We start from the raw sequence: 20,957 nt of genomic DNA, 5'->3' as shown, positions 1-20,957 counted from the left end.
TCCTACTGTGGTTCTGGGGTATATACATGGAATTGGCACTGTATTTATCCCGTGTGGGTTCTGGGTATTATACATGGAATTGGCACTGTATTTAGTCCTGCTGTGGGTTCTGGGATTATACATGAATTGGCGCTTGATTTATCCTACTGTGGTTCTGGGGTATTATACATGAATTGGCGCTGTATTTATCTGCTTGTGGTTCGGGTATTATAAATGGGAATGGCACTGTTATTTTATCTGCGTGGTTCTGGGGTATATACATGGAATTGGCACTGTATTTATCCTGCTGTGGGTTCTGGGGTATTATACATGGAATTGGCACTGTATTTATCCTGCTGTGGGGTTCTGGGGATATTATACATGGAATTGGCACTTATTTATCCCGCTGTGGGTTCTGCGGTATTATACATGTATTGCCTGTATTTATCTGCTGTGGGTTCTGTGTATTATACACGGAATTGCGCTGTATTTATCCCGCTGTTGCGTTCTGGGGTATTATACATGGAATTGGCACTGTATTTATCCGCTGTGGGTTCTGGGTATTATACATGAATTGGCACTGTATTTATCCCGCTGTGGGTTCTGGGGTATTATACATGGAATTGCACTGTATTTATCCCGCTGTTTGGTTCTGGGGTATTATACATGGAATTGGCACTGTATTTATCCTGCTGTGGGTTCTGGGGTATTATACATGGAATTGCACTGTATTATCTGCTGGGGTTCGTGGGGTATTTTACATGGAATTGGCACTGTATTTATCCGCTGTGGGTTCTGGGGCATATAACATGAAATTGCGCTGTTATTTCCTACTTGTTCTGGGGATTACATGAATTGGCACTGTATTATCCGCTGTGGGTTCTGGGGTTATTATACATGAATTGCACTGTATTTAATCCCCTGTGGTTTCTGGGGTATATACATGAATGGCACTGTTTATTTATCCTGCTGTGAGGTTCTGGGTATTATACCATGGAATTGCCACTGTATTTATCTGCTGGGGGTTCTGGGTATTAATACATGAATGGCCACTGTATTTATCCCGCTTGGTTCTGGGGTATTATACATGCTCTCTTACCCATAAACACGTCGGTACCATTAGTACAGTTTGGGCCTAGGGGGGACTGACCCATAAACACGTCGGTGCCATTAGTACAGTTTGGGCCTAGGGGGACTGACCCATAAACACGTCACTGCCATTAGTACAGTTTGGGCCTAGGGGGGACTGACCCATAAACACGTCACTGCCATTAGTACAGTTTGGGCCTAGGGGGGACTGACCCATAAACACGTCACTGCCATTAGTACAGTTTGGGCCTAGGGGGGACTGACCCATAAACACGTCACTGCCATTAGTACAGTTTGGGCCTAGGGGGACTGACCCATAAACACGTCGGTGCCATTAGTACAGTTTGGGCCTAGGGGGGACTGACCCATAAACACGTCGGTGCCATTAGTACAGTTTGGGCCTAGGGGGGACTGACCCATAAACACGTCGGTGCCATTAGTACAGTTTGGGCCTAGGGGGACTGACCCATAAACACGTCACTGCCATTAGTACAGTTTGGGCCTAGGGGGGACTGACCCATAAACACGTCACTGCCATTAGTACAGTTTGGGCCTAGGGGGGACCGACCCATAAACACGTCGGTGCCATTAGTACAGTTTGGGCCTAGGGGGGACTGACCCATAAACACGTCACTGCCATTAGTACAGTTTGGGCCTAGGGGGACCGACCCATAAACACGTCACTGCCATTAGTACAGTTTGGGCCTAGGGGGGACCGACCCATAAACACGTCACTGCCATTAGTACAGTTTGGGCCTAGGGGGGACCGACCCATAAACACGTCACTGCCATTAGTACAGTTTGGGCCTAGGGGGGGACCGACCCATAAACACGTCACTGCCATTAGTACAGTTTGGGCCTAGGGGGGACTGACCCATAAACACGTCACTGCCATTAGTACAGTTTGGGCCTAGGGGGGACCGACCCATAAACACGTCACTGCCATTAGTACAGTTTGGGCCTAGGGGGGACCGACCCATAAACACGTCACTGCCATTAGTACAGTTTGGGCCTAGGGGGGACCGACCCATAAACACGTCACTGCCATTAGTACAGTTTGGCCTAGGGGGGACCGACCCATAAACACGTCGTGCCATTAGTACAGTTTGGGCCTAGGGGGGACTGACCCATAAACACGTCACTGCCATTAGTACAGTTTGGGCCTAGGGGGGACTGACCCATAAACACGTCACTGCCATTAGTACAGTTTGGGCCTAGGGGGACTGACCCATAAACACGTCACTGCCATTAGTACAGTTTGGGCCTAGGGGGGACTGACCCATAAACACGTCGGTGCCATTAGTACAGTTTGGGCCTAGGGGGGACCGACCCATAAACACGTCACTGCCATTAGTACAGTTGGGCCTAGGGGGGACTGACCCATAAACACGTCGGTGCCATTAGTACAGTTTGGGCCTAGGGGACTGACCCATAAACACGTCGGTGCCATTAGTACAGTTTGGGCCTAGGGGGACTGACCCATAAACACGTCACTGCCATTAGTACAGTTTGGGCCTAGGGGGGACTGACCCATAAACACGTCGGTGCCATTAGTACAGTTTGGGCCTAGGGGGGACTGACCCATAAACACGTCGGTGCCATTAGTACAGTTTGGGCCTAGGGGGGACTGACCCATAAACACGTCGGTGCCATTAGTACAGTTTGGGCCTAGGGGGGACTGACCCATAAACACGTCACTGCCATTAGTACAGTTTGGGCCTAGGGGGACTGACCCATAAACACGTCACTGCCATTAGTACAGTTTGGGCCTAGGGGGGACTGACCCATAAACACGTCACTGCCATTAGTACAGTTTGGGCCTAGGGGGGACTGACCCATAAACACGTCGGTACCATTAGTACAGTTTGGGCCTAGGGGGGACTGACCCATAAACACGTCGGTGCCATTAGTACAGTTTGGGCCTAGGGGGGACCGACCCATAAACACGTCGGTGCCATTAGTACAGTTTGGGCCTAGGGGGGACTGACCCATAAACACGTCGGTGCCATTAGTACAGTTTGGGCCTAGGGGGGACCGACCCATAAACACGTCACTGCCATTAGTACAGTTTGGGCCTAGGGGGGACTGACCCATAAACACGTCACTACCATTAGTACAGTTTGGGCCTAGGGGGACTGACCCATAAACACGTCGGTGCCATTAGTACAGTTTGGGCCTAGGGGGACTGACCCATAAACACGTCACTGCCATTAGTACAGTTTGGGCCTAGGGGGGACTGACCCATAAACACGTCGGTGCCATTAGTACAGTTTGGGCCTAGGGGGACTGACCCATAAACACGTCGGTGCCATTAGTACAGTTTGGGCCTAGGGGGGACTGACCCATAAACACGTCGGTGCCATTAGTACAGTTTGGGCCTAGGGGGGACTGACCCATAAACACGTCGGTGCCATTAGTACAGTTTGGGCCTAGGGGGGACTGACCCATAAACACGTCACTGCCATTAGTACAGTTTGGGCCTAGGGGGACTGACCCATAAACACGTCGGTGCCATTAGTACAGTTTGGGCCTAGGGGGGACTGACCCATAAACACGTCACTGCCATTAGTACAGTTTGGGCCTAGGGGGACTGACCCATAAACACGTCACTGCCATTAGTACAGTTTGGGCCTAGGGGGACTGACCCATAAACACGTCGGTGCCATTAGTACAGTTTGGGCCTAGGGGGGACTGACCCATAAACACGTCACTGCCATTAGTACAGTTTGGGCCTAGGGGGGACTGACCCATAAACACGTCGGTGCCATTAGTACAGTTTGGGCCTAGGGGGACTGACCCATAAACACGTCGGTGCCATTAGTACAGTTTGGGCCTAGGGGGGACTGACCCATAAACACGTCGCTGCCATTAGTACAGTTTGGGCCTAGGGGGACTGACCCATAAACACGTCGGTGCCATTAGTACAGTTTGGGCCTAGGGGGACTGACCCATAAACACGTCGGTGCCATTAGTACAGTTTGGGCCTAGGGGGGACTGACCCATAAACACGTCGGCCATTAGTACAGTTTGGGCCTAGGGGACGACCCATAAACACGTCGGTGCCATTAGTAAGTTTGGGCCTAGGGGACGACCCATAAACACGTCAGTGCCATTAGTACAGTTTGGGCCTAGGGGGACCGACCCATAAACACGTCGGTGCCATTAGTACAGTTTGGGCCTAGGGGGGGACCGACCCATAAACACGTCGGTGCCATTAGTACAGTTTGGGCCTAGGGGGGGACCGACCCATAAACACGTCGGTGCCATTAGTACAGTTTGGGCCTAGGGGGGACTGACCCATAAACACGTCGGTACCATTAGTACAGTTTGGGCCTAGGGGGACCGACCCAAAACACGTCGGTGCCATTAGTACAGTTTGGGCCTAGGGGGGACCGACCCATAAACACGTCGGTGCCATTAGTACAGTTTGGGCCTAGGGGGGACCGACCCATAAACACGTCGGTGCCATTAGTACAGTTTGGGCCTAGGGGGACTGACCCATAAACACGTCGGTACCATTAGTACAGTTTGGGCCTAGGGGGACTGACCCATAAACACGTCGGTGCCATTAGTACAGTTTGGGCCTAGGGGGGACTGACCCATAAACACGTCGGTGCCATTAGTACAGTTTGGGCCTAGGGGGACTGACCCATAAACACGTCGGTGCCATTAGTACAGTTTGGGCCTAGGGGGGACTGACCCATAAACACGTCGGTGCCATTAGTACAGTTTGGGCCTAGGGGGACTGACCCATAAACACGTCGGTGCCATTAGTACAGTTTGGGCCTAGGGGGGACTGACCCATAAACACGTCGGTGCCATTAGTACAGTTTGGGCCTAGGGGGACTGACCCATAAACACGTCGGTGCCATTAGTACAGTTTGGGCCTAGGGGGGACTGACCCATAAACACGTCGGTGCCATTAGTACAGTTTGGGCCTAGGGGGGACTGACCCATAAACACGTCGGTGCCATTAGTACAGTTTTGGGCCTAGGGGGACTTGACCCATAAACACGTCGGTGCCATTAGTACAGTTTGGGCCTAGGGGGGACTGACCCATAAACACGTCGGTGCCATTAGTACAGTTTGGGCCTAGGGGGGACTGACCCATAAACACGTCGGTGCCATTAGTACAGTTTGGGCCTAGGGGGTACTGACCCAGATACAATGAGACAGATACGGATATTTATTTTGGATGCTGAGGATACAGAACCGTTGAAGGAATAACAGAAGCTCCATTTGGAATGTGAAGAAGCTGAAACCCATCGCTGTCCTATTCCCAGAACCTGAAGCAGAACTGAACCAACTTCTGGGCCAGTTACATGGCACCTTAACCCCTGCAGATCCAGAAGAGTCCCCTCTGCAACCGGAGCCAATGCAATAAGGGGCCTGGATTTACTTGGACTTGGTGGCTGTGTGTGGGAATGGGGCGTGGCTAATGGTGCCCATACGGGGGCAGGTTCCGGGCGCCCATACGGGTGCCCCAGAATGATTCGCCAGCTTATCTGCCCGTGTATGGGTGCCCCCGACTAAAGTTACCCAGATCTCAATCGGGCAGGTGTGATTTTCCCGTTGGTTCTGGTACCACATTGGCTCGTTGATGGGGCCCGGTAGCGCCTATACCCGCTGTGTAATGGAATCATTTCGCCAGACAAGCGGATTGCAACGCGCCTTACTGCGCCCGGAATGTTCCAGCCAAAAATGTAACCCTTTCATGGATTATCAACTGTCCATCAGCCAAACACGCCGGCGCCAGGGGCGGAGTCACTTCTCCAGCTTCTCATTCGCTATGGCGGAGAGATACGCCTCCCAGCCGGCTCTCCTGTACATCTCTGCCACCTCGAGCCGATTGGCGGCTGACAAGATGCCCCGCCCTACAATGATGACATCAGAGCCTTTATTCACAATGACCTCATACGGAGTCTGGTATCGCTGGCCGAGCTCATCTCCTGCGCAGGGGGAGAAAGGGGAAACTAATGAGCCTTGTGACTTTGGAATAGGGGCAAGAACCTTGGGGCAAATACTGACGGCACTGTAAGATGTACTTACCCCCTGCCTGAATCTGCACCCCGGGGGTCAAATGCACCAGCGCTGGGTCTCTGCCCACTCTGCGCCCCGATATGAAGCCAATGACGAAATCCCGGTGTTGCTCTGCCATTTGCACCTGGGCACAGGAAAGCGGGGGTAATTAGGGCACTTACATCCATTGGCTGCAGCTTGGCCCCTCCCTGCAGATCAGTGTGGGGGAGGGGCTCATATTAATGACACATTGGGGTACAAGGCCTCTGGGGGGTTTCATTTTAGCAGATACTCATAATGCAAAGTGCGCCACCTACAGGCGAGTTACTACTGGGACCATAGTGGGCGGGGCTCCATGTGTTTCCCCCGCCCCCTCCCCATAATGTGACACTTACAGCTGCTTTGGTGTAATCCCCCGTAGCCAGGGACCCCTCAGAACTCATCTCTGCAATCAGCAGGCACCCCCTGTTTATTGGGCCCCCCACTTCCCGCAGCCCCTGTACCACTCCGGGGCCGGGCACAACATGGGCATTCACCACATCGGCCCACGAGGAGATTCTATAGATGCCACCTGGGGAGAGAGAAGGAAAAGACTCGTTACTGGTATGTGGTGCCCCCCCGGGCATTCATTCCCCTGCTCTGCCCAGAGGCGGGTCCCTACTCCCTAAAGCAGTTGCAGGCACAGCTCTGCCCAGAGGCGGGTCCCTACTCCCTAAAGCAGTTGGCAGGCACAGCTCTGCCCAGAGGCGGATCCCTACTCACTAAGCAGTTGCCTGGCACAGCTCTGCCCAGAGGCGGATCCCTACTCACTAAAGCAGTTGCCTGGCACAGCTCTGCCCAGAGGCGGATCCCTACTCCCTAAAGCAGTTGCCTGGCACAGCTCTGCCCAGGGCGATCCTAAATGCAGTTGCCTGGCACAGCTCTGCCCAGGGCGGTCCACTCACTAAAGCAGTTGCCTGGCACAGCTCTGCCCAGAGGCGGGTCCCTACTCACTAAAGCAGTTGCCTGGCACAGCTCTGCCCAGAGGCGGGTCCCTACTCACTAAAGCAGTTGCCTGGCACAGCTCTGCCCAGAGGCGGGTCCCTACTCACTAAAGCAGTCGCCTGGCACAGCTCTGCCAGAGGCGGATCCCTACTCACTAAAGCAGTCGCCTGGCACAGCTCTGCCAGAGGCGGATCCCTACTCACTAAAGCAGTCGCCTGGCACAGCTCTGCCCAGAGGCGGATCCCTACTCACTAAAGCAGTCGCCTGCACAGCTCTGCCCAGAGGCGGATCCCCTACTCACTAAAGCAGTCGCCTGGCACAGCTCTGCCCAGAGGCGGATCCCTACTCACGAAAGCAGTCGCCTGGCACAGCTCTGCCCAGAGGCGGATCCCTACTCACTAAAGCAGTTGCCTGGCACAGCTCTGCCAGAGGCAGATCCCTACTCACTAATGCAGTTGCCTGGCACAGCTCTGCCCAGAGGCGGATCCCTACTCACTAATGCAGTTGCCTGGCACAGCTCTGCCCAGAGGCGGATCCCTACTCACTAATGCAGTTGCCTGGCACAGCTCTGCCCAGAGGCGGATCCCTACTCACTAATGCAGTTGCCTGGCACAGCTCTGCCCAGAGGCGGATCCCTACTCACTAATGCAGTTGCCTGGCACAGCTCTGCCCAGAGGCGGATCCCTACTCACTAAAGCAGTTGCCTGGCACAGCTCTGCCCAGAGGCGGATCCCTACTCACTAAAGCAGTTGCGTTGCCTGGCACAGCTCTGCCCAGGGGCGGATCCCTACTCCCTAAAGCAGTTGCCTGGCACAGCTCTGCCCAGAGGCGGATCCCTACTCCCTAAAGCAGTTGCCTGGCACAGCTCTGCCCAGAGGCGGATCCCTACTCCCTAAAGCAGTTGCCTGGCACAGCTCTGCCCAGAGGTGGATCCCTACTCCCTAAAGCAGTTGCAGGCACAGCTCTGCCCAGAGGTGGATCCCTACTCACTAAAGCAGTTGCCTGGCACAGCTCTGCCCAGAGGCGGATCCCTACTCACTAAAGCAGTTGCCTGGCACAGCTCTGCCCAGAGGCGGATCCCTACTCCCTAAAGCAGTTGCCTGGCACAGCTCTGCCCAGAGGCGGATCCCTACTCACTAATGCAGTTGCCTGGCACAGCTCTGCCCAGAGGCGGATCCCTACTCACTAATGCAGTTGCCTGGCACAGCTCTGCCCAGAGGCGGATCCCCTACTCACTAATGCAGTTGCCTGGCACAGCTCTGCCCAGAGGCGGATCCCTACTCACTAATGCAGTTGCCTGGCACAGCTCTGCCCAGAGGCGGATCCCTACTCACTAATGCAGTTGCCTGGCACAGCTCTGCCCAGAGGCGGATCCCTACTCACTAAAGCAGTTGCCTGGCACAGCTCTGCCCAGAGGCGGATCCCTACTCACTAAAGCAGTTGCCTGGCACAGCTCTGCCCAGAGGCGGATCCCTACTCACTAAAGCAGTTGCCTGGCACAGCTCTGCCCAGAGGCGGGTCCCTACTCACTAAAGCAGTTGCCTGGCACAGCTCTGCCCAGAGGCGGGTCCCTACTCACTAAAGCAGTTGCCTGGCACAGCTCTGCCCAGAGGCGGGTCCCTACTCACTAAAGCAGTTGCCTGGCACAGCTCTGCCCAGAGGCGGATCCCTACTCACTAAAGCAGTCGCCTGGCACAGCTCTGCCCAGAGGCGGATCCCTACTCACTAAAGCAGTCGCCTGGCACAGCTCTGCCCAGAGGCGGATCCCTACTCACTAAAGCAGTCGCCTGGCACAGCTCTGCCCAGAGGCGGATCCCCTACTCACTAAAGCAGTCGCCTGGCCACAGCTCTGCCCAGAGGCGGATCCCTACTCACTAAAGCAGTCGCCTGGGCACAGCTCTAGCCCAGAGGCGGATCCCTACTCACTAAAGCAGTCGCCTGGCACAGCTCTGCCCAGAGGCGGATCCCTACTCACTAATGCAGTTGCCTGGCACAGCTCTGCCCAGAGGCGGATCCCTACTCACTAATGCCAGTTGCCTGGCACAGCTCTGCCCAGAGGCGGATCCCTACTCACTAATGCAGTTGCCTTGGCACAGCTCTGCCCAGAGGCGGATCCCTACTCACTAATGCAGTTGCCTGGCGCACAAGCATTCTGCCCCAGAGGCGGATCCCTACTCACTAATGCAGTTGCCTGGCACAGCTCTGCCCAGAGGCGGATCCCTACTCACTAAAGCAGTTGCCTGGCACAGCTCTGCCCAGGGGCGGATCCCTACTCCCTTAAAGCAGTTGCCTGGCACAGCTCTGACCCAGAGGCGGATCCCTACTCCCTAAGCAGTTGCCTGGCACAGCTCTGGCCCAGAGGTGGATCCCTACTCCCTAAAGCAGTTGCAGGCACAGCTCTGCCCAGAGGTGGATCCCTACTCACTAAAGCAGTGGCCTGGCCACAGCTCTGCCCAGAGGCGGATCCCTACTCACTAAAGCAGTTGCCTGGCACAGCTCTGCCCAGAGGTGGATCCCTACTCCCTAAAGCAGTTGCCTGGCACAGCTCTGCCCAGAGGCAGATCCCTACTCACTAATGCAGTTGCCTGGCACAGCTCTGCCCAGAGGCGGATCCCTACTCACTAATGCAGTTGCCTGCACAGCTCTGCCCAGAGGCGGATCCCTACTCACTAAAGCAGTTGCCTGGCACAGCTCTGCCCAGAGGGCGGATCCCTACTCACTAATGCAGTTGCCTGGCACAGCTCTGCCCAGAGGCGGATCCCTACTCACTAATGCAGTTGCCTGGCACAGCTCTGCCCAGAGGCGGATCCCTACTCACTAATGCAGTTGCCTGGCACAGCTCTGCCCAGAGGCGGATCCCTACTCACTAAAGCAGTTGCCTGGCACAGCTCTGCCCAGAGGCGGATCCCTACTCACTAAAGCAGTTGCCTGGCACAGCTCTGCCCAGAGGCGGATCCCTACTCACTAAAGCAGTTGCCTGGCACAGCTCTGCCCAGAGGCGGATCCCTACTCACTAATGCAGTTGCCTGGCACAGCTCTGCCCAGAGGCGGATCCCTACTCACTAAAACAGTTGCCTGGCACAGCTCTGCCCAGGGGCGGATCCCTACTCACTAATGCAGTTGCCTGGCACAGCTCTGCCCAGAGCAGGAAGCAGACCCCAGGGATACCGAGTGGCGCCAGGCCCAGACTGGCACTGTGGGCACACTACCCGCCTACCTTCATACTGGTGCCGGACGGTGTTGCCAATATCCGCAAACTTCCGATCTTCAAACAGAAGGAACTGGTGTTGCTCTGCCAACGCTTGCAGCTCCGATGCCACTTTGGGGGTGAAATCCCCCAAAATGTCGATGTGGGTCTTTAACATGCAGATAGAGGGGCCCAACTCCGCAGCCAATCGGAGCAGCTCGGAGGCGTCGGTGACATCGGCCGACAGACACAGGTTGGTCTCTTTCCGCGCCATGATGGCAAAGAGCCTCGATGCGACTGGATGGACCCCCGGGGCACAGGCCCTGCGGGAATATTCCATTACTGAGGGGGGGTCCGGGGTCGGAGTCGGTGCCGGGACCTGGTTTTCCTGGATGAAACGTTGGACGTTGCTGACGGTTTCCGAGCCAACAGCCCCCAGTGAGCGGAGCAGCTCCATCAGCAGCGACAGGGAGAACACTGAGTGGAGTCGGATGCCGCCCTGTGCCAAGCGCTCCCTGCCCCCCTGCTCCCTGTCCACCAGTACAATGGCGTCTTCCACGACCAGCCCCTCCCTGCGCAGCACCTCCGCTGTTTCCATGACGCTGGATCCGCTGGTCACTACGTCCTCGATGATCAGACAGGTCTCCCCCGGCGTGATGGTTCCTTCCACCAGTCGCTTTGTACCTGCCAATAGAACAGCCAGTTACAGGGAATCCTCACTCCCATCCCCCCGGGACCCCGGCCCATACCCGCTCCCCCACCCGCCCCGGGACCCCGGCCCATACCCGCTCCCCCACCCGCCCCGGGACCCCGGCCCATACCCGCTCCCCACCCGCCCCGGGACCCCGGCCCATACCCACTCCCACCTGCCCCAGCCCATACCCGCCCCGGGACCCCGGCCCATACCCACTCCCACCTGCCCCAGCCCATACCCGCCCCGGGACCCCGGCCCATACCCACTCCCACCTGCCCCAGCCCATACCCGCCCCGGGACCCCGGCCATACCCCCTCCCATCCCCCCGGGACCCCGGCCTCCCACCCCCCCCCGGACCCCGGCCCATACCCCCTCCCATCCCCCCCGGGACCCCGGCCCATACCCACTCCCACCCGCCCCGGGACCCCGGCCCATACCCACCATAGTCTTTGGCTTCTTTTCGCCGGATCAGCATGGGCAGCTGGTGCTGGGAGCAGATGATGGTGGCAATTGGCAGAGCTGTGTATGGCACCCCACAAACCGACGTATAGGGCACCCCGCCATTCCGGGCTGTCTGGTACAGCACATCTGCCACCTATAGAGGGGCAAACAGAACCAATAGAATGTACAGGGGTAACACTGGGGGTATTTAGGGGGCTGGGGGACAATAGAATGTACAGGGGTAACAGTGGGGGTATTTAGGGGGCTGGGGGCAATAGAATGTACAGGGGTAACACTGGGGGTATTTAGCGGGTTGGGGGCAATAGAATGTACAGGGGTAACACTGGGGGTATTTTAGCGGGTTGGGGGCAATAGAATGTACAGGGGTAACACTGGGGGTATTTAGGGGGCTGGGGGACAATAGAATGTACAGGGGTAACACTGGGGGTATTAGCGGGTTGGGGGCAATAGAATGTACAGGGGTAACACTGGGGGGTATTTAGGGGGGCTGGGGGACAATAGAATGTACAGGGGTAACACTGGGGGTATTTAGCGGGTTGGGGGCAATAGAATGTACAGGGGTAACACTGGGGGTATTTAGGGGGTTGGGGGGCAATAGAATGTACAGGGGTAACACTGGGGGTATTTAGGGGCTGGGGGCAATAGAATGTACAGGGGTAACACTGGGGGTATTTAGGGGGTTGGGGGGCAATAGAATGTACAGGGGGTAACACTGGGGGTATTTAGGGGGTTGGGGGGCAATAGAATGTACAGGGGTAACACTGGGGGTATTTAGGGGGCTGGGGGCAATAGAATATACAGGGGTAACACTGGGGGTATTTAGCAGGTTGGGGGCAATAGAATGTACAGGGGTAACACTGGGGGTATTTAGGGGGTTGGGGGGCAATAGAATGTACAGGGGTAACACTGGGGGTATTTAGGGGGCTGGGGGCAATAGAATGTACAGGGGTAACATTGGGGGTATTTAGGGGGTTGGGGGGCAATAGAATGTACAGGGGTAACACTGGGGGTATTTAGGGGGTTGGGGGGCAATAGAATGTACAGGGGTAACACTGGGGGTATTTAGGGGGCTGGGGGGCAATAGAATATACAGGGGTAACACTGGGGGTATTTAGGGGGCTGGGGGGCAATAGAATGTACAGGGGTAACACTGGGGGTATTTAGGGGGTTGGGGGGCAATAGAATGTACAGGGGTAACACTGGGGGTATTTAGGGGGTTGGGGGGCAATAGAATATACAGGGGTAACACTGGGGGTATTTAGATGCTTGGGGGGCAATAGAATGTACAGGGGTAACACTGGGGGTATTTAGGGGGTTGGGGGGCAATAGAATATACAGGGGTAACACTGGGGGTATTTAGATGCTTGGGGGCAATAGAATGTACAGGGGTAACACTGGGGGTATTTAGGGTTGGGGGCAATAGAATGTACAGGGGTAACACTGGGGTATTTAGGGGTTGGGGGCAATAGAATATACAGGGGTAACACTGGGGGTATTTAGATGCTTGGGGGGCAATAGAATGTACAGGGGTAACACTGGGGGTATTTAGGGGTTGGGGGGCAATAGAATGTACAGGGGTAACACTGGGGGTATTTAGGGGTTGGGGGGCAATAGAATGTACAGGGGTAACACTGGGGGTATTTAGGGGGCTGGGGGGCAATAGAATATACAGGGGTAACACTGGGGGTATTTAGGGGGCAATTCCCGGTACCTGATTGAGCAGAGTCGGGTGCGACACGATCACCCTGAGATCGAAATAAACCGGAGACACCGCCCCGCTCTTGAGCACGAAGCTGCCGAACTTCAGCGCCTGAACCCGGTACAACCGCGCAGCCAAGTCCCGGAGCGGCTCCCTCTCCCCCGCAGCCCAGTCCCGGAGCGGCTCCCTCTCCCCCGCAGCCCAGTCCCGGAGCGGCTCCCTCTCCCCCGCAGCCCAGTCCCGGAGCGGCTCCCTCTCCCCCGCAGCCCAGTCCCGGAGCGGCTCCCTCTCCCCCGCAGCCCAGTCCCGGAGCGGCTCCCTCTCCCCCGCAGCCCAGTCCCGGAGCGGCTCCATCTGCGCCAGGAACACGTGTAGCAGCGGCGCCGGGTACTGACGTCATCGAGCGTCTCTTCACTTAGCGGCCGCGACGCCATCATGATGCGACAGAGAGAAGCCGTAGCTCAGCTCTATTGGCCAAAGCGGGTAATGCAGGGGGAATGTGTATCTGAGATGGAGCTGCTGGAATAGGGGAGACTGGAGATGGGGGGTCTCTGCTGTGCTGATTATATAATTGGGTTCAGTACAGAAAGTATATTGGGGTGCTGCACAAACTGTATCTCAGCCTCACCCCCTTATTATCATATGGGGACCCCCCAGCCCAAGTGGAGGTTGGTGCTGAATTGGGGCCCAGTTGGGAGCCGGTACCTAGAGGAGGATAAAGGGCCCCCCAAGGGCCAACATCAAAACTCTTGGGGTCCCATACAAGATATGTGGCCAATATACCAGGCAGGTGGCGCCCCTATAACCCCGTATGTGCCGCACGTTAGTCAGTAGGTGGGCTGAAATTGCTAGAGGTTCTGTTATGGTCCAAACCCACCGAAGAAGGGGCATAACCAGGGGCCCCCACCACCCAATGACAATCGGGGGGGCAATGACAAGGGGGGGCCCAGTAATATCTAATTACACCACTGCTCTAATTGCTGGGGGGCCCGGTAACATCTAATTACACCATTGCTCTAATTGCTGGGGGGCCCGGTAACATCTAATTACACCATTGCTCTAATTGCTGGGGGGCCCGGTAACATCTAATACCCATTGCTCTAATTGTTGGGGGCCCGGGTAACATCTAATTACACCACCACTCTAACTGCTGGGGGGCCGGTAACATCTAATTACCCCACTGCTCTATCTGCTGGGGGGCCCGGTAACATCTAATTACACCATTGCTCTAATTGCTGGGGGGCCCGGTAACATCTAATTACCCCACTGCTCTAACTGCTGGGGAGGCCCGGTAACATCTAATTACACCATTGCTCTAATTGCTGGGGGGCCCGGTAACATCTAATTACCCCACTGCTCTATCTGCTGGGGGGCCCGGTAACATCTAATTACACCATTGCTCTAATTGCTGGGGGGCCCGGTAACATCTAATTACACCACCACTCTAACTGCTGGGGGGCCGGTAACATCTAATTACCCCACTGCTCTATCTGCTGGGGGGCCCGGTAACATCTAATTACACCACCGCTCTAACTGCTGGGGGGCCCGGTACATCTAATTACCCCACTGCTCTATCTGCTGGGGGGCCAGTAACATCTAATTACACCATTGCTCTAATTGCTGGGGGGCCCGGTAACATCTAATTACACCACCGCTCTAACTGCTGGGGGGCCCGGTAACATCTAATTACACCACTGCTCTATCTGCTGGGGGGCCCAGTAACATCTAATTACACCATTGCTCTAATTGCTGGGGGGCCCAGTAACATCTAATTACACCACTGCTCTAACTGCTGGGGGGCCCGGTAACATCTAATTACCCCACTGCTCTATCTGCTGGGGGGCCCGGTAACATCTAATTACACCACCGCTCTAACTGCTGGGGGGCCCGGTAACATCTAATTACACCATTGCTCTAATTGCTGGGGGGCCCGGTAACATCTAATTACACCACCGCTCTAACTGCTGGGGGGCCCGGTAACATCTAATTACCCCACTGCTCTATCTGCCGGGGGGCCCAGTAACATCTAATTACCCCACTGCTCTATCTGCTGGGGGGCTCAGTAACATCTAATTACACCATTGCTCTAATTGCTGGGGGGCCCAGTGGGACTGATAAGTTTAGGGGCCCAATGATGTTGCTGGGGGGCCGATAACGAGTCATTCCCCTGCCAGTCATTAAGGCTGTACTTTCTGCCCTGTCTCTGTGGCTCTTGCCCTCTGCCCCCGAGCCTGTTCCCCTGAATCCATACATTGTACAAATGCCCCCTCTGTCCGGAGTATTTGCACTTCTGTCACTAATACCGTCTGCATTTTAGGACATATTCACATAAAGTCATTGTGTGGCCTGTGCCTTTACCTGTGTCTGACCCGCTGCACCCGCTGGTTCCCCCACCCACTCGCCCCGTCTGTACTCCTGCCCCTCTCACTGTAACTATGGCAGGTACCTGTACTACTAACTCCCAGCCACTAGAGTGCAGCACGGAGTGAGTATGGTTGGTGCCCAATAAATAGTGACTGTCTGTGGCACCTTACAGCCCCCCCGGCATTCCCAGTACCCAGAGGCACAAACAGCCCCCCCCCCAGCCCAATAAATAGTGACTGTCTGTGGCACCTTACAGCCCCCCTGGCATTCCAGTACCCAGAGGCACAAACAGCCCCCCCCCCCCCCAGCCCAATAAATAGTGACTGTCTGTGGCACCTACAGCCCCCCCGGCATTCCCAGTACCCAGAGGCACAAAACAGCCCCCAGCCCAATAAATAGTGACTGTCTGTGGCACCTTACAGCCCCCCCCGGCATTCCCCATAACCCAGAGGCACAAACAGCCCCCCCAGCCCAATAAATAGTGACTGTCTGTGGCACCTTACAGCCCCCCTGGCATTCCCAGTACCCAGAGGCACAAACAGCCCCCCAGCCCAATAAATAGTGACTGTCTGTGGCACCTTACAGCCCCCCTGGCATTCCAGTACCCAGAGCACAAACAGCCCCCCCAGCCAATAAATAGTGACTGTCCTGTGGCACCTTACAGCCCCCCCTGGCATTCCCAGTACCCAGAGGCACAAACAGCCCCCCAGCCAATAAATAGTGACTGTCTGTGGCACCTTACAGCCCCCCGGCATTCCCAGTACCCAGAGGCACAAACAGCCCCCCCCAGCCCAATAAATAGTGACTGTCTGTGGCACCTTACAGCCCCCCCCCTGGCATTCCCAGTACCCAGAGGCACAAACAGCCCCCCCCCAGCCCAATAAATAGTGACTGTCTGTGGCACCTTACAGCCCCCTGGCATTCCCAGTACCCAAGGCACAAACAGCCCCCCAGCCCAATAAATAGTGACTGTGGCACCTTACAGCCCCCCTGGCATTCCCAGTACCCAGACTCACAAACAGCCCCCCCCCCAGCCCAATAAATAGTGACTGTCTGTGGCACATTACAGCCCCCCGGCATTCCAGTACCCAGACTCACAAACAGCCCCCCCCAGCCCAATAAATAGTGACTGTCTGTGGCACCTTACAGCCCCCCCGGCATTCCCAGTACCCAGAGGCACAAACACCCCCCCCAGCCCAATAAATAGTGACTGTCTGTGGCACTTACAGCCCCCCTGGCATTCCCAGTACCCAGAGGCACAAACACCCCCCCCCCAGCCCAATAAATAGTGACTGTCTGTGGCACCTTACAGCCCCCCTGGCATTCCCAGTACCCAGAGGCACAAACACCCCCCCCCCAGCCCAATAAATAGTGACTGTCTGTGGCACCTTACAGCCCCCTGGCATTCCCAGTACCCAGAGGCACAAACACCCCCCCCCAGCCCAATAAATAGTGACTGTCTGTGGCACCTTACAGCCCCCCCGGCATTCCCAGTACCCAGAGGCACAAACACCCCCCCCCAGCCCAATAAATAGTGACTGTCTGTGGCACCTTACAGCCCCCCTGGCATTCCCAGTACCCAGACTCACAAACAGCCCCCCCCCAGCCCAATAAATAGTGACTGTCTGTGGCACATTACAGCCCCCTGGCATTCCCAGTACCCAGACTCACAAACAGCCCCCCCAGCCCAATAAATAGTGACTGTCTGTGGCACCTTACAGCCCCCCGGCATTCCCAGTACCCAGAGGCACAAACACCCCCCCCCCAGCCCAATAAATAGTGACTGTCTGTGGCACCTTACAGCCCCTGGCATTCCAGTACCCAGAGGCACAAACAGCCCCCCCAGCCCAATAAATAGTGACTGTCTGTGGCACCTTACAGCCCCCCCCTGGCATTCCCAGTACCCAGAGGCACAAACAGCCCCCCCCCCCAGCCCAATAAATAGTGACTGTCTGTGGCACCTTACAGCCCCCCCGGCATTCCCAGTACCCAGAGCACAAACAGCCCCCCCAGCCCAATAAATAGTGACTGTCTGTGGCACCTTACAGCCCCCCCCCTGCATTCCAGTACCCAGAGGCACAAACAGCCCCCCAGCCCAATAAATAGTGACTGTCTGTGGCACCTTACAGCCCCCCTGGCATTCCCAGTACCCACAGATTGCCAGTCCGGGCCTGGATGTAACTGGTTACAGTGTATCAGGCTCCCGTGTAGGGGCAATCAATCTAGTGGATACAATGTATCAATAAGTGTATTATAGGGCAGGGTATATGGGGGTATTATAGGGCAGGGTATATGGGGGTATTATAGGGCAGGGTATATGGGGGTATTATAGGCCAGGGTATATGGGGTACTATAGGGCAGGGTATATGGGGGTATTATAGGCCAGGGTATATGGGGTATTATAGGCCAGGGTATATGGGGGTACTATAGGGCAGGGTATATGGGGGTATTATAGGCCAGGGTATATGGGGGTACTATAGGGCAGGGTATATGGGGGTACTATAGGGCAGGGTATATGGGGGTATTATAGGGCAGGTATATGGGGTTTTATAGGGCAGGTATATGTGGGTATTATAGGGCAGGGTATATGGGGTATTATAGGGCAGGGTATATGGGGGTATTATAGGGCAGGGTATATGGGGTATTATAGGGCAGGGTATATGGGGTATTATAGGGCAGGGTATATGGGTATTATGGGGCAGGGTATATGTGGGTATTATAGGGCAGGGTATATGGGGGTATTATAGGGCAGGGTATATGGGGGTATTATAGGGCAGGGTATATGGGGGTATTATAGGGCAGGGTATATGGGGGTATTATAGGGCAGGGTATATGGGGGGATTATAGGGCAGGGTATATGGGGGTATTATAGGGCAGGGTATATGGGGGTATTATAGGGCAGGGTATATGGGGGTATTATAGGGCAGGGTATATGGGGTTATTATGGGGCAGGGTATATGGGGGTATTATAGGGCAGGTAATATGGGGGTATTATGGGGCAGGGTATATGGGGGTATTATAGGGCAGGGTATATGGGGGTATTATAGGGCAGGGTATATGGGGGTATTATAGGGCAGGTAGAATGGAAGTGATTGGAAATGGGGTACAACTAACGCGCAGGCACATCCCGGGGGGGAGAGAGTCGGTTAGTGGTTAGTGACAGCCGGTAAGTGGTGCAGGACGGGGAGCCCATAGTGCAGGGAAGGGGGCGGGGGGAGGAGCTGTGGGAGGGGCCGGGGGAGGGGCTCCGCTCAGCATCTTCTTCAATGCAAAGAGGGGACTGCAGAGCCGCACACAAAGGGGAGATCTGAGCGCTGCTACACACTCCCTGCAGGGGTTACACACTGCGTGTAGGGGCCACACACTCCCTGCAGGGGTTACACACTGCGTGTAGGGGCCACACACTCCCTGCAGGGGTTACACACTGCGTGTAGGGGCCACACACTCCCTGCAGGGGTTACACACTGCGTGTAGGGGCCACACACTCCCTGCAGGGGTTACACACTGCGTGTAGGGGCCACACACTCCCTGCAGGGGTTACACACTGCGTGTAGGGGCCACACACTGACACACACTCACTGCTGCAGGGGCCACACACTGACATATATAACCTGACTGGGCCACCCCCTGACAAACACACTGACACAGTGACACACACACCCACTGAGTGACACAAACACACTGACACAGTGACACACACACCCACTGAGTGACACAAACACACTGACACAGTGACACACACACCCACTGAGTGACACAAACACACTGACACAGTGACACACACACCCACTGAGTGACACAAACACACACAGACACACACCCACTGAGTGACACAAACACACACAGACACACACCCACTTCCAGCCACAGTGACAGGCACTTTGCATTCAGGGGGCGCAGACACACAGACACCAGCTCACACCCACATTTCTACCCTGGGACCCCCAGGGCGACACATTCAATGCACAATACAGCCCTGGGGGGCACACACTTAAACCCATACATAAAGACCCCCACAACTCCCAGAACCCTCTGCAGGAGGACACAGACTCAAGGACCTGTCAGTGGGAATGGATAACTGACGTTGCAGTGAGAGGATGAGGGGCCCCCAGTCAGTGAGGCTGGTAAGTGACTTGGCTGGGGGGGGGGGGGGCAGGCTGTGTGCTGGTTCTGTTGGTGCCTAAGGTGGTTCTGGACTGGGCAAAACCCCCAGTGAGCTGGGCTGCAAGACAAAATGTGACATTGCCCCCACCCCCCAATATCCCCCCCCAGACCTACAGCTCAGCCCTATGGGCATATACCCCCTACTAGAACAAGGACTGGTAGGGGAACTCCATACTGGGAGGCTAAGGGTTAACCCTTCTGCTTCCCCCAATGGGACGCTCAGTAGCGATGCTGCATCTCCCACACTTTGCCTTCAGGGGTTAATGTTTGTGCTCAGAGAATATTTGTCTATTTCTGCAGAAATATCATTTATTGCAAAAGAAAAGTGTTTGAATTTGCGTTTTAGTAATTGTCGGGCAGTTTTGTGTTGCCGCGCAGGGTTGTGTTGGATACAACTGTCATTGGTGTCAGAGATCCCCTCCGATGGGTTAAAGGGTGTGTGGGGATTATCTGGTTAAACCACCCTTTTGTGACCAGGACACTGCCGACGTGATGAGAATGTCATTGTGGAGTAGTGTATTGGGTTCCCTGCAGGTGGGGCCCATAGAGCGGCTGGAGGGCCCCAGACACAGGTATTTGCTTACAGGAAAGCTGATCCGGTTGTGGGTCGTGTGTCTGGGAATGTTACATTGGTACAACCCATGGCCGTGTATATTAGCATTTACTTCTGGGGTTTAAAGGGAAAGTACAACCAAACTATCAGTTATTTGCAGTTGGTCTTTTTTATTTTCTCCGTTAACTATCGGCCTTGTCTGTTTGCATTATGGTTGCTATGCCCAGTGTCAGTGCACACCCACGTCCCACCCGGGGCCAAACCGTTTGTTTTGGGTGCAAGTTGTGGCTCAGTGCACCTATCGGACCTGTGTTGCACGGTGCAAACGTTTGCACCGGTTTGTACATCTCGCACCGTGGGCAGAAAACCTGGGATTGCATTTAGCACTTTCCGCACTATTAGCAGATGGGCCTTGGGCTGGAGGTGCTGGGAGTTGTAGTTCAGCAGCAGCTGGAGGGGCCACTGTAGGAGATCTGATCCTGACCAATATGCTCACTAACGTCAGTGTTTTAATTGGATTTGCTGAGAATTAACCACTGACGTTCTCTCTCTCTGTGACTTCTGCTGCTCAGAGAAGGCAAAATAATCTGTATATTGGGTCTGGTAAATCCATGGGCCCGAGGTGTCTGAACTGCAACTCCCAGCATGCACCGTTAGACACACAGGTTAGACACACCCCCACTATACTGACAAATGGCACTTTTTTTCAAGTACAGTACCTGTACTTGATCCCAACTAAGATATAATTACCCCTTATTGGGGC

General features: G+C 55.4%; 1 protein-coding gene across 1 annotated transcript; it reads right to left on the bottom strand.

Annotated features, from left to right (window-relative positions):
* Nucleotides 1-5,236: 5,236 nt before the first annotated feature.
* On the bottom strand, nucleotides 5,237-13,501 carry umps (uridine monophosphate synthetase). The gene is made up of 6 exons (XM_031893274.1): nucleotides 13,126-13,501; nucleotides 11,394-11,547; nucleotides 10,289-10,942; nucleotides 6,483-6,658; nucleotides 6,118-6,232; nucleotides 5,237-6,017 (listed from the first exon to the last, which is right to left on the bottom strand). Exons 1-6 carry the CDS (start codon nucleotides 13,465-13,467, stop codon nucleotides 5,833-5,835), a joined length of 1,626 nt encoding a protein of 541 aa, XP_031749134.1. The 5' UTR covers nucleotides 13,468-13,501; the 3' UTR covers nucleotides 5,237-5,832.
* Between the last annotated feature and the right edge of the window lie 7,456 nt (nucleotides 13,502-20,957).

The sequence above is a fragment of the Xenopus tropicalis genome, chromosome 9 (genome assembly GCF_000004195.4).
Source record: "Xenopus tropicalis strain Nigerian chromosome 9, UCB_Xtro_10.0, whole genome shotgun sequence".
NCBI lineage: Eukaryota > Metazoa > Chordata > Amphibia > Anura > Pipidae > Xenopus > Xenopus tropicalis.
This window is presented reverse-complemented; position numbering and strand designations above follow the sequence as displayed.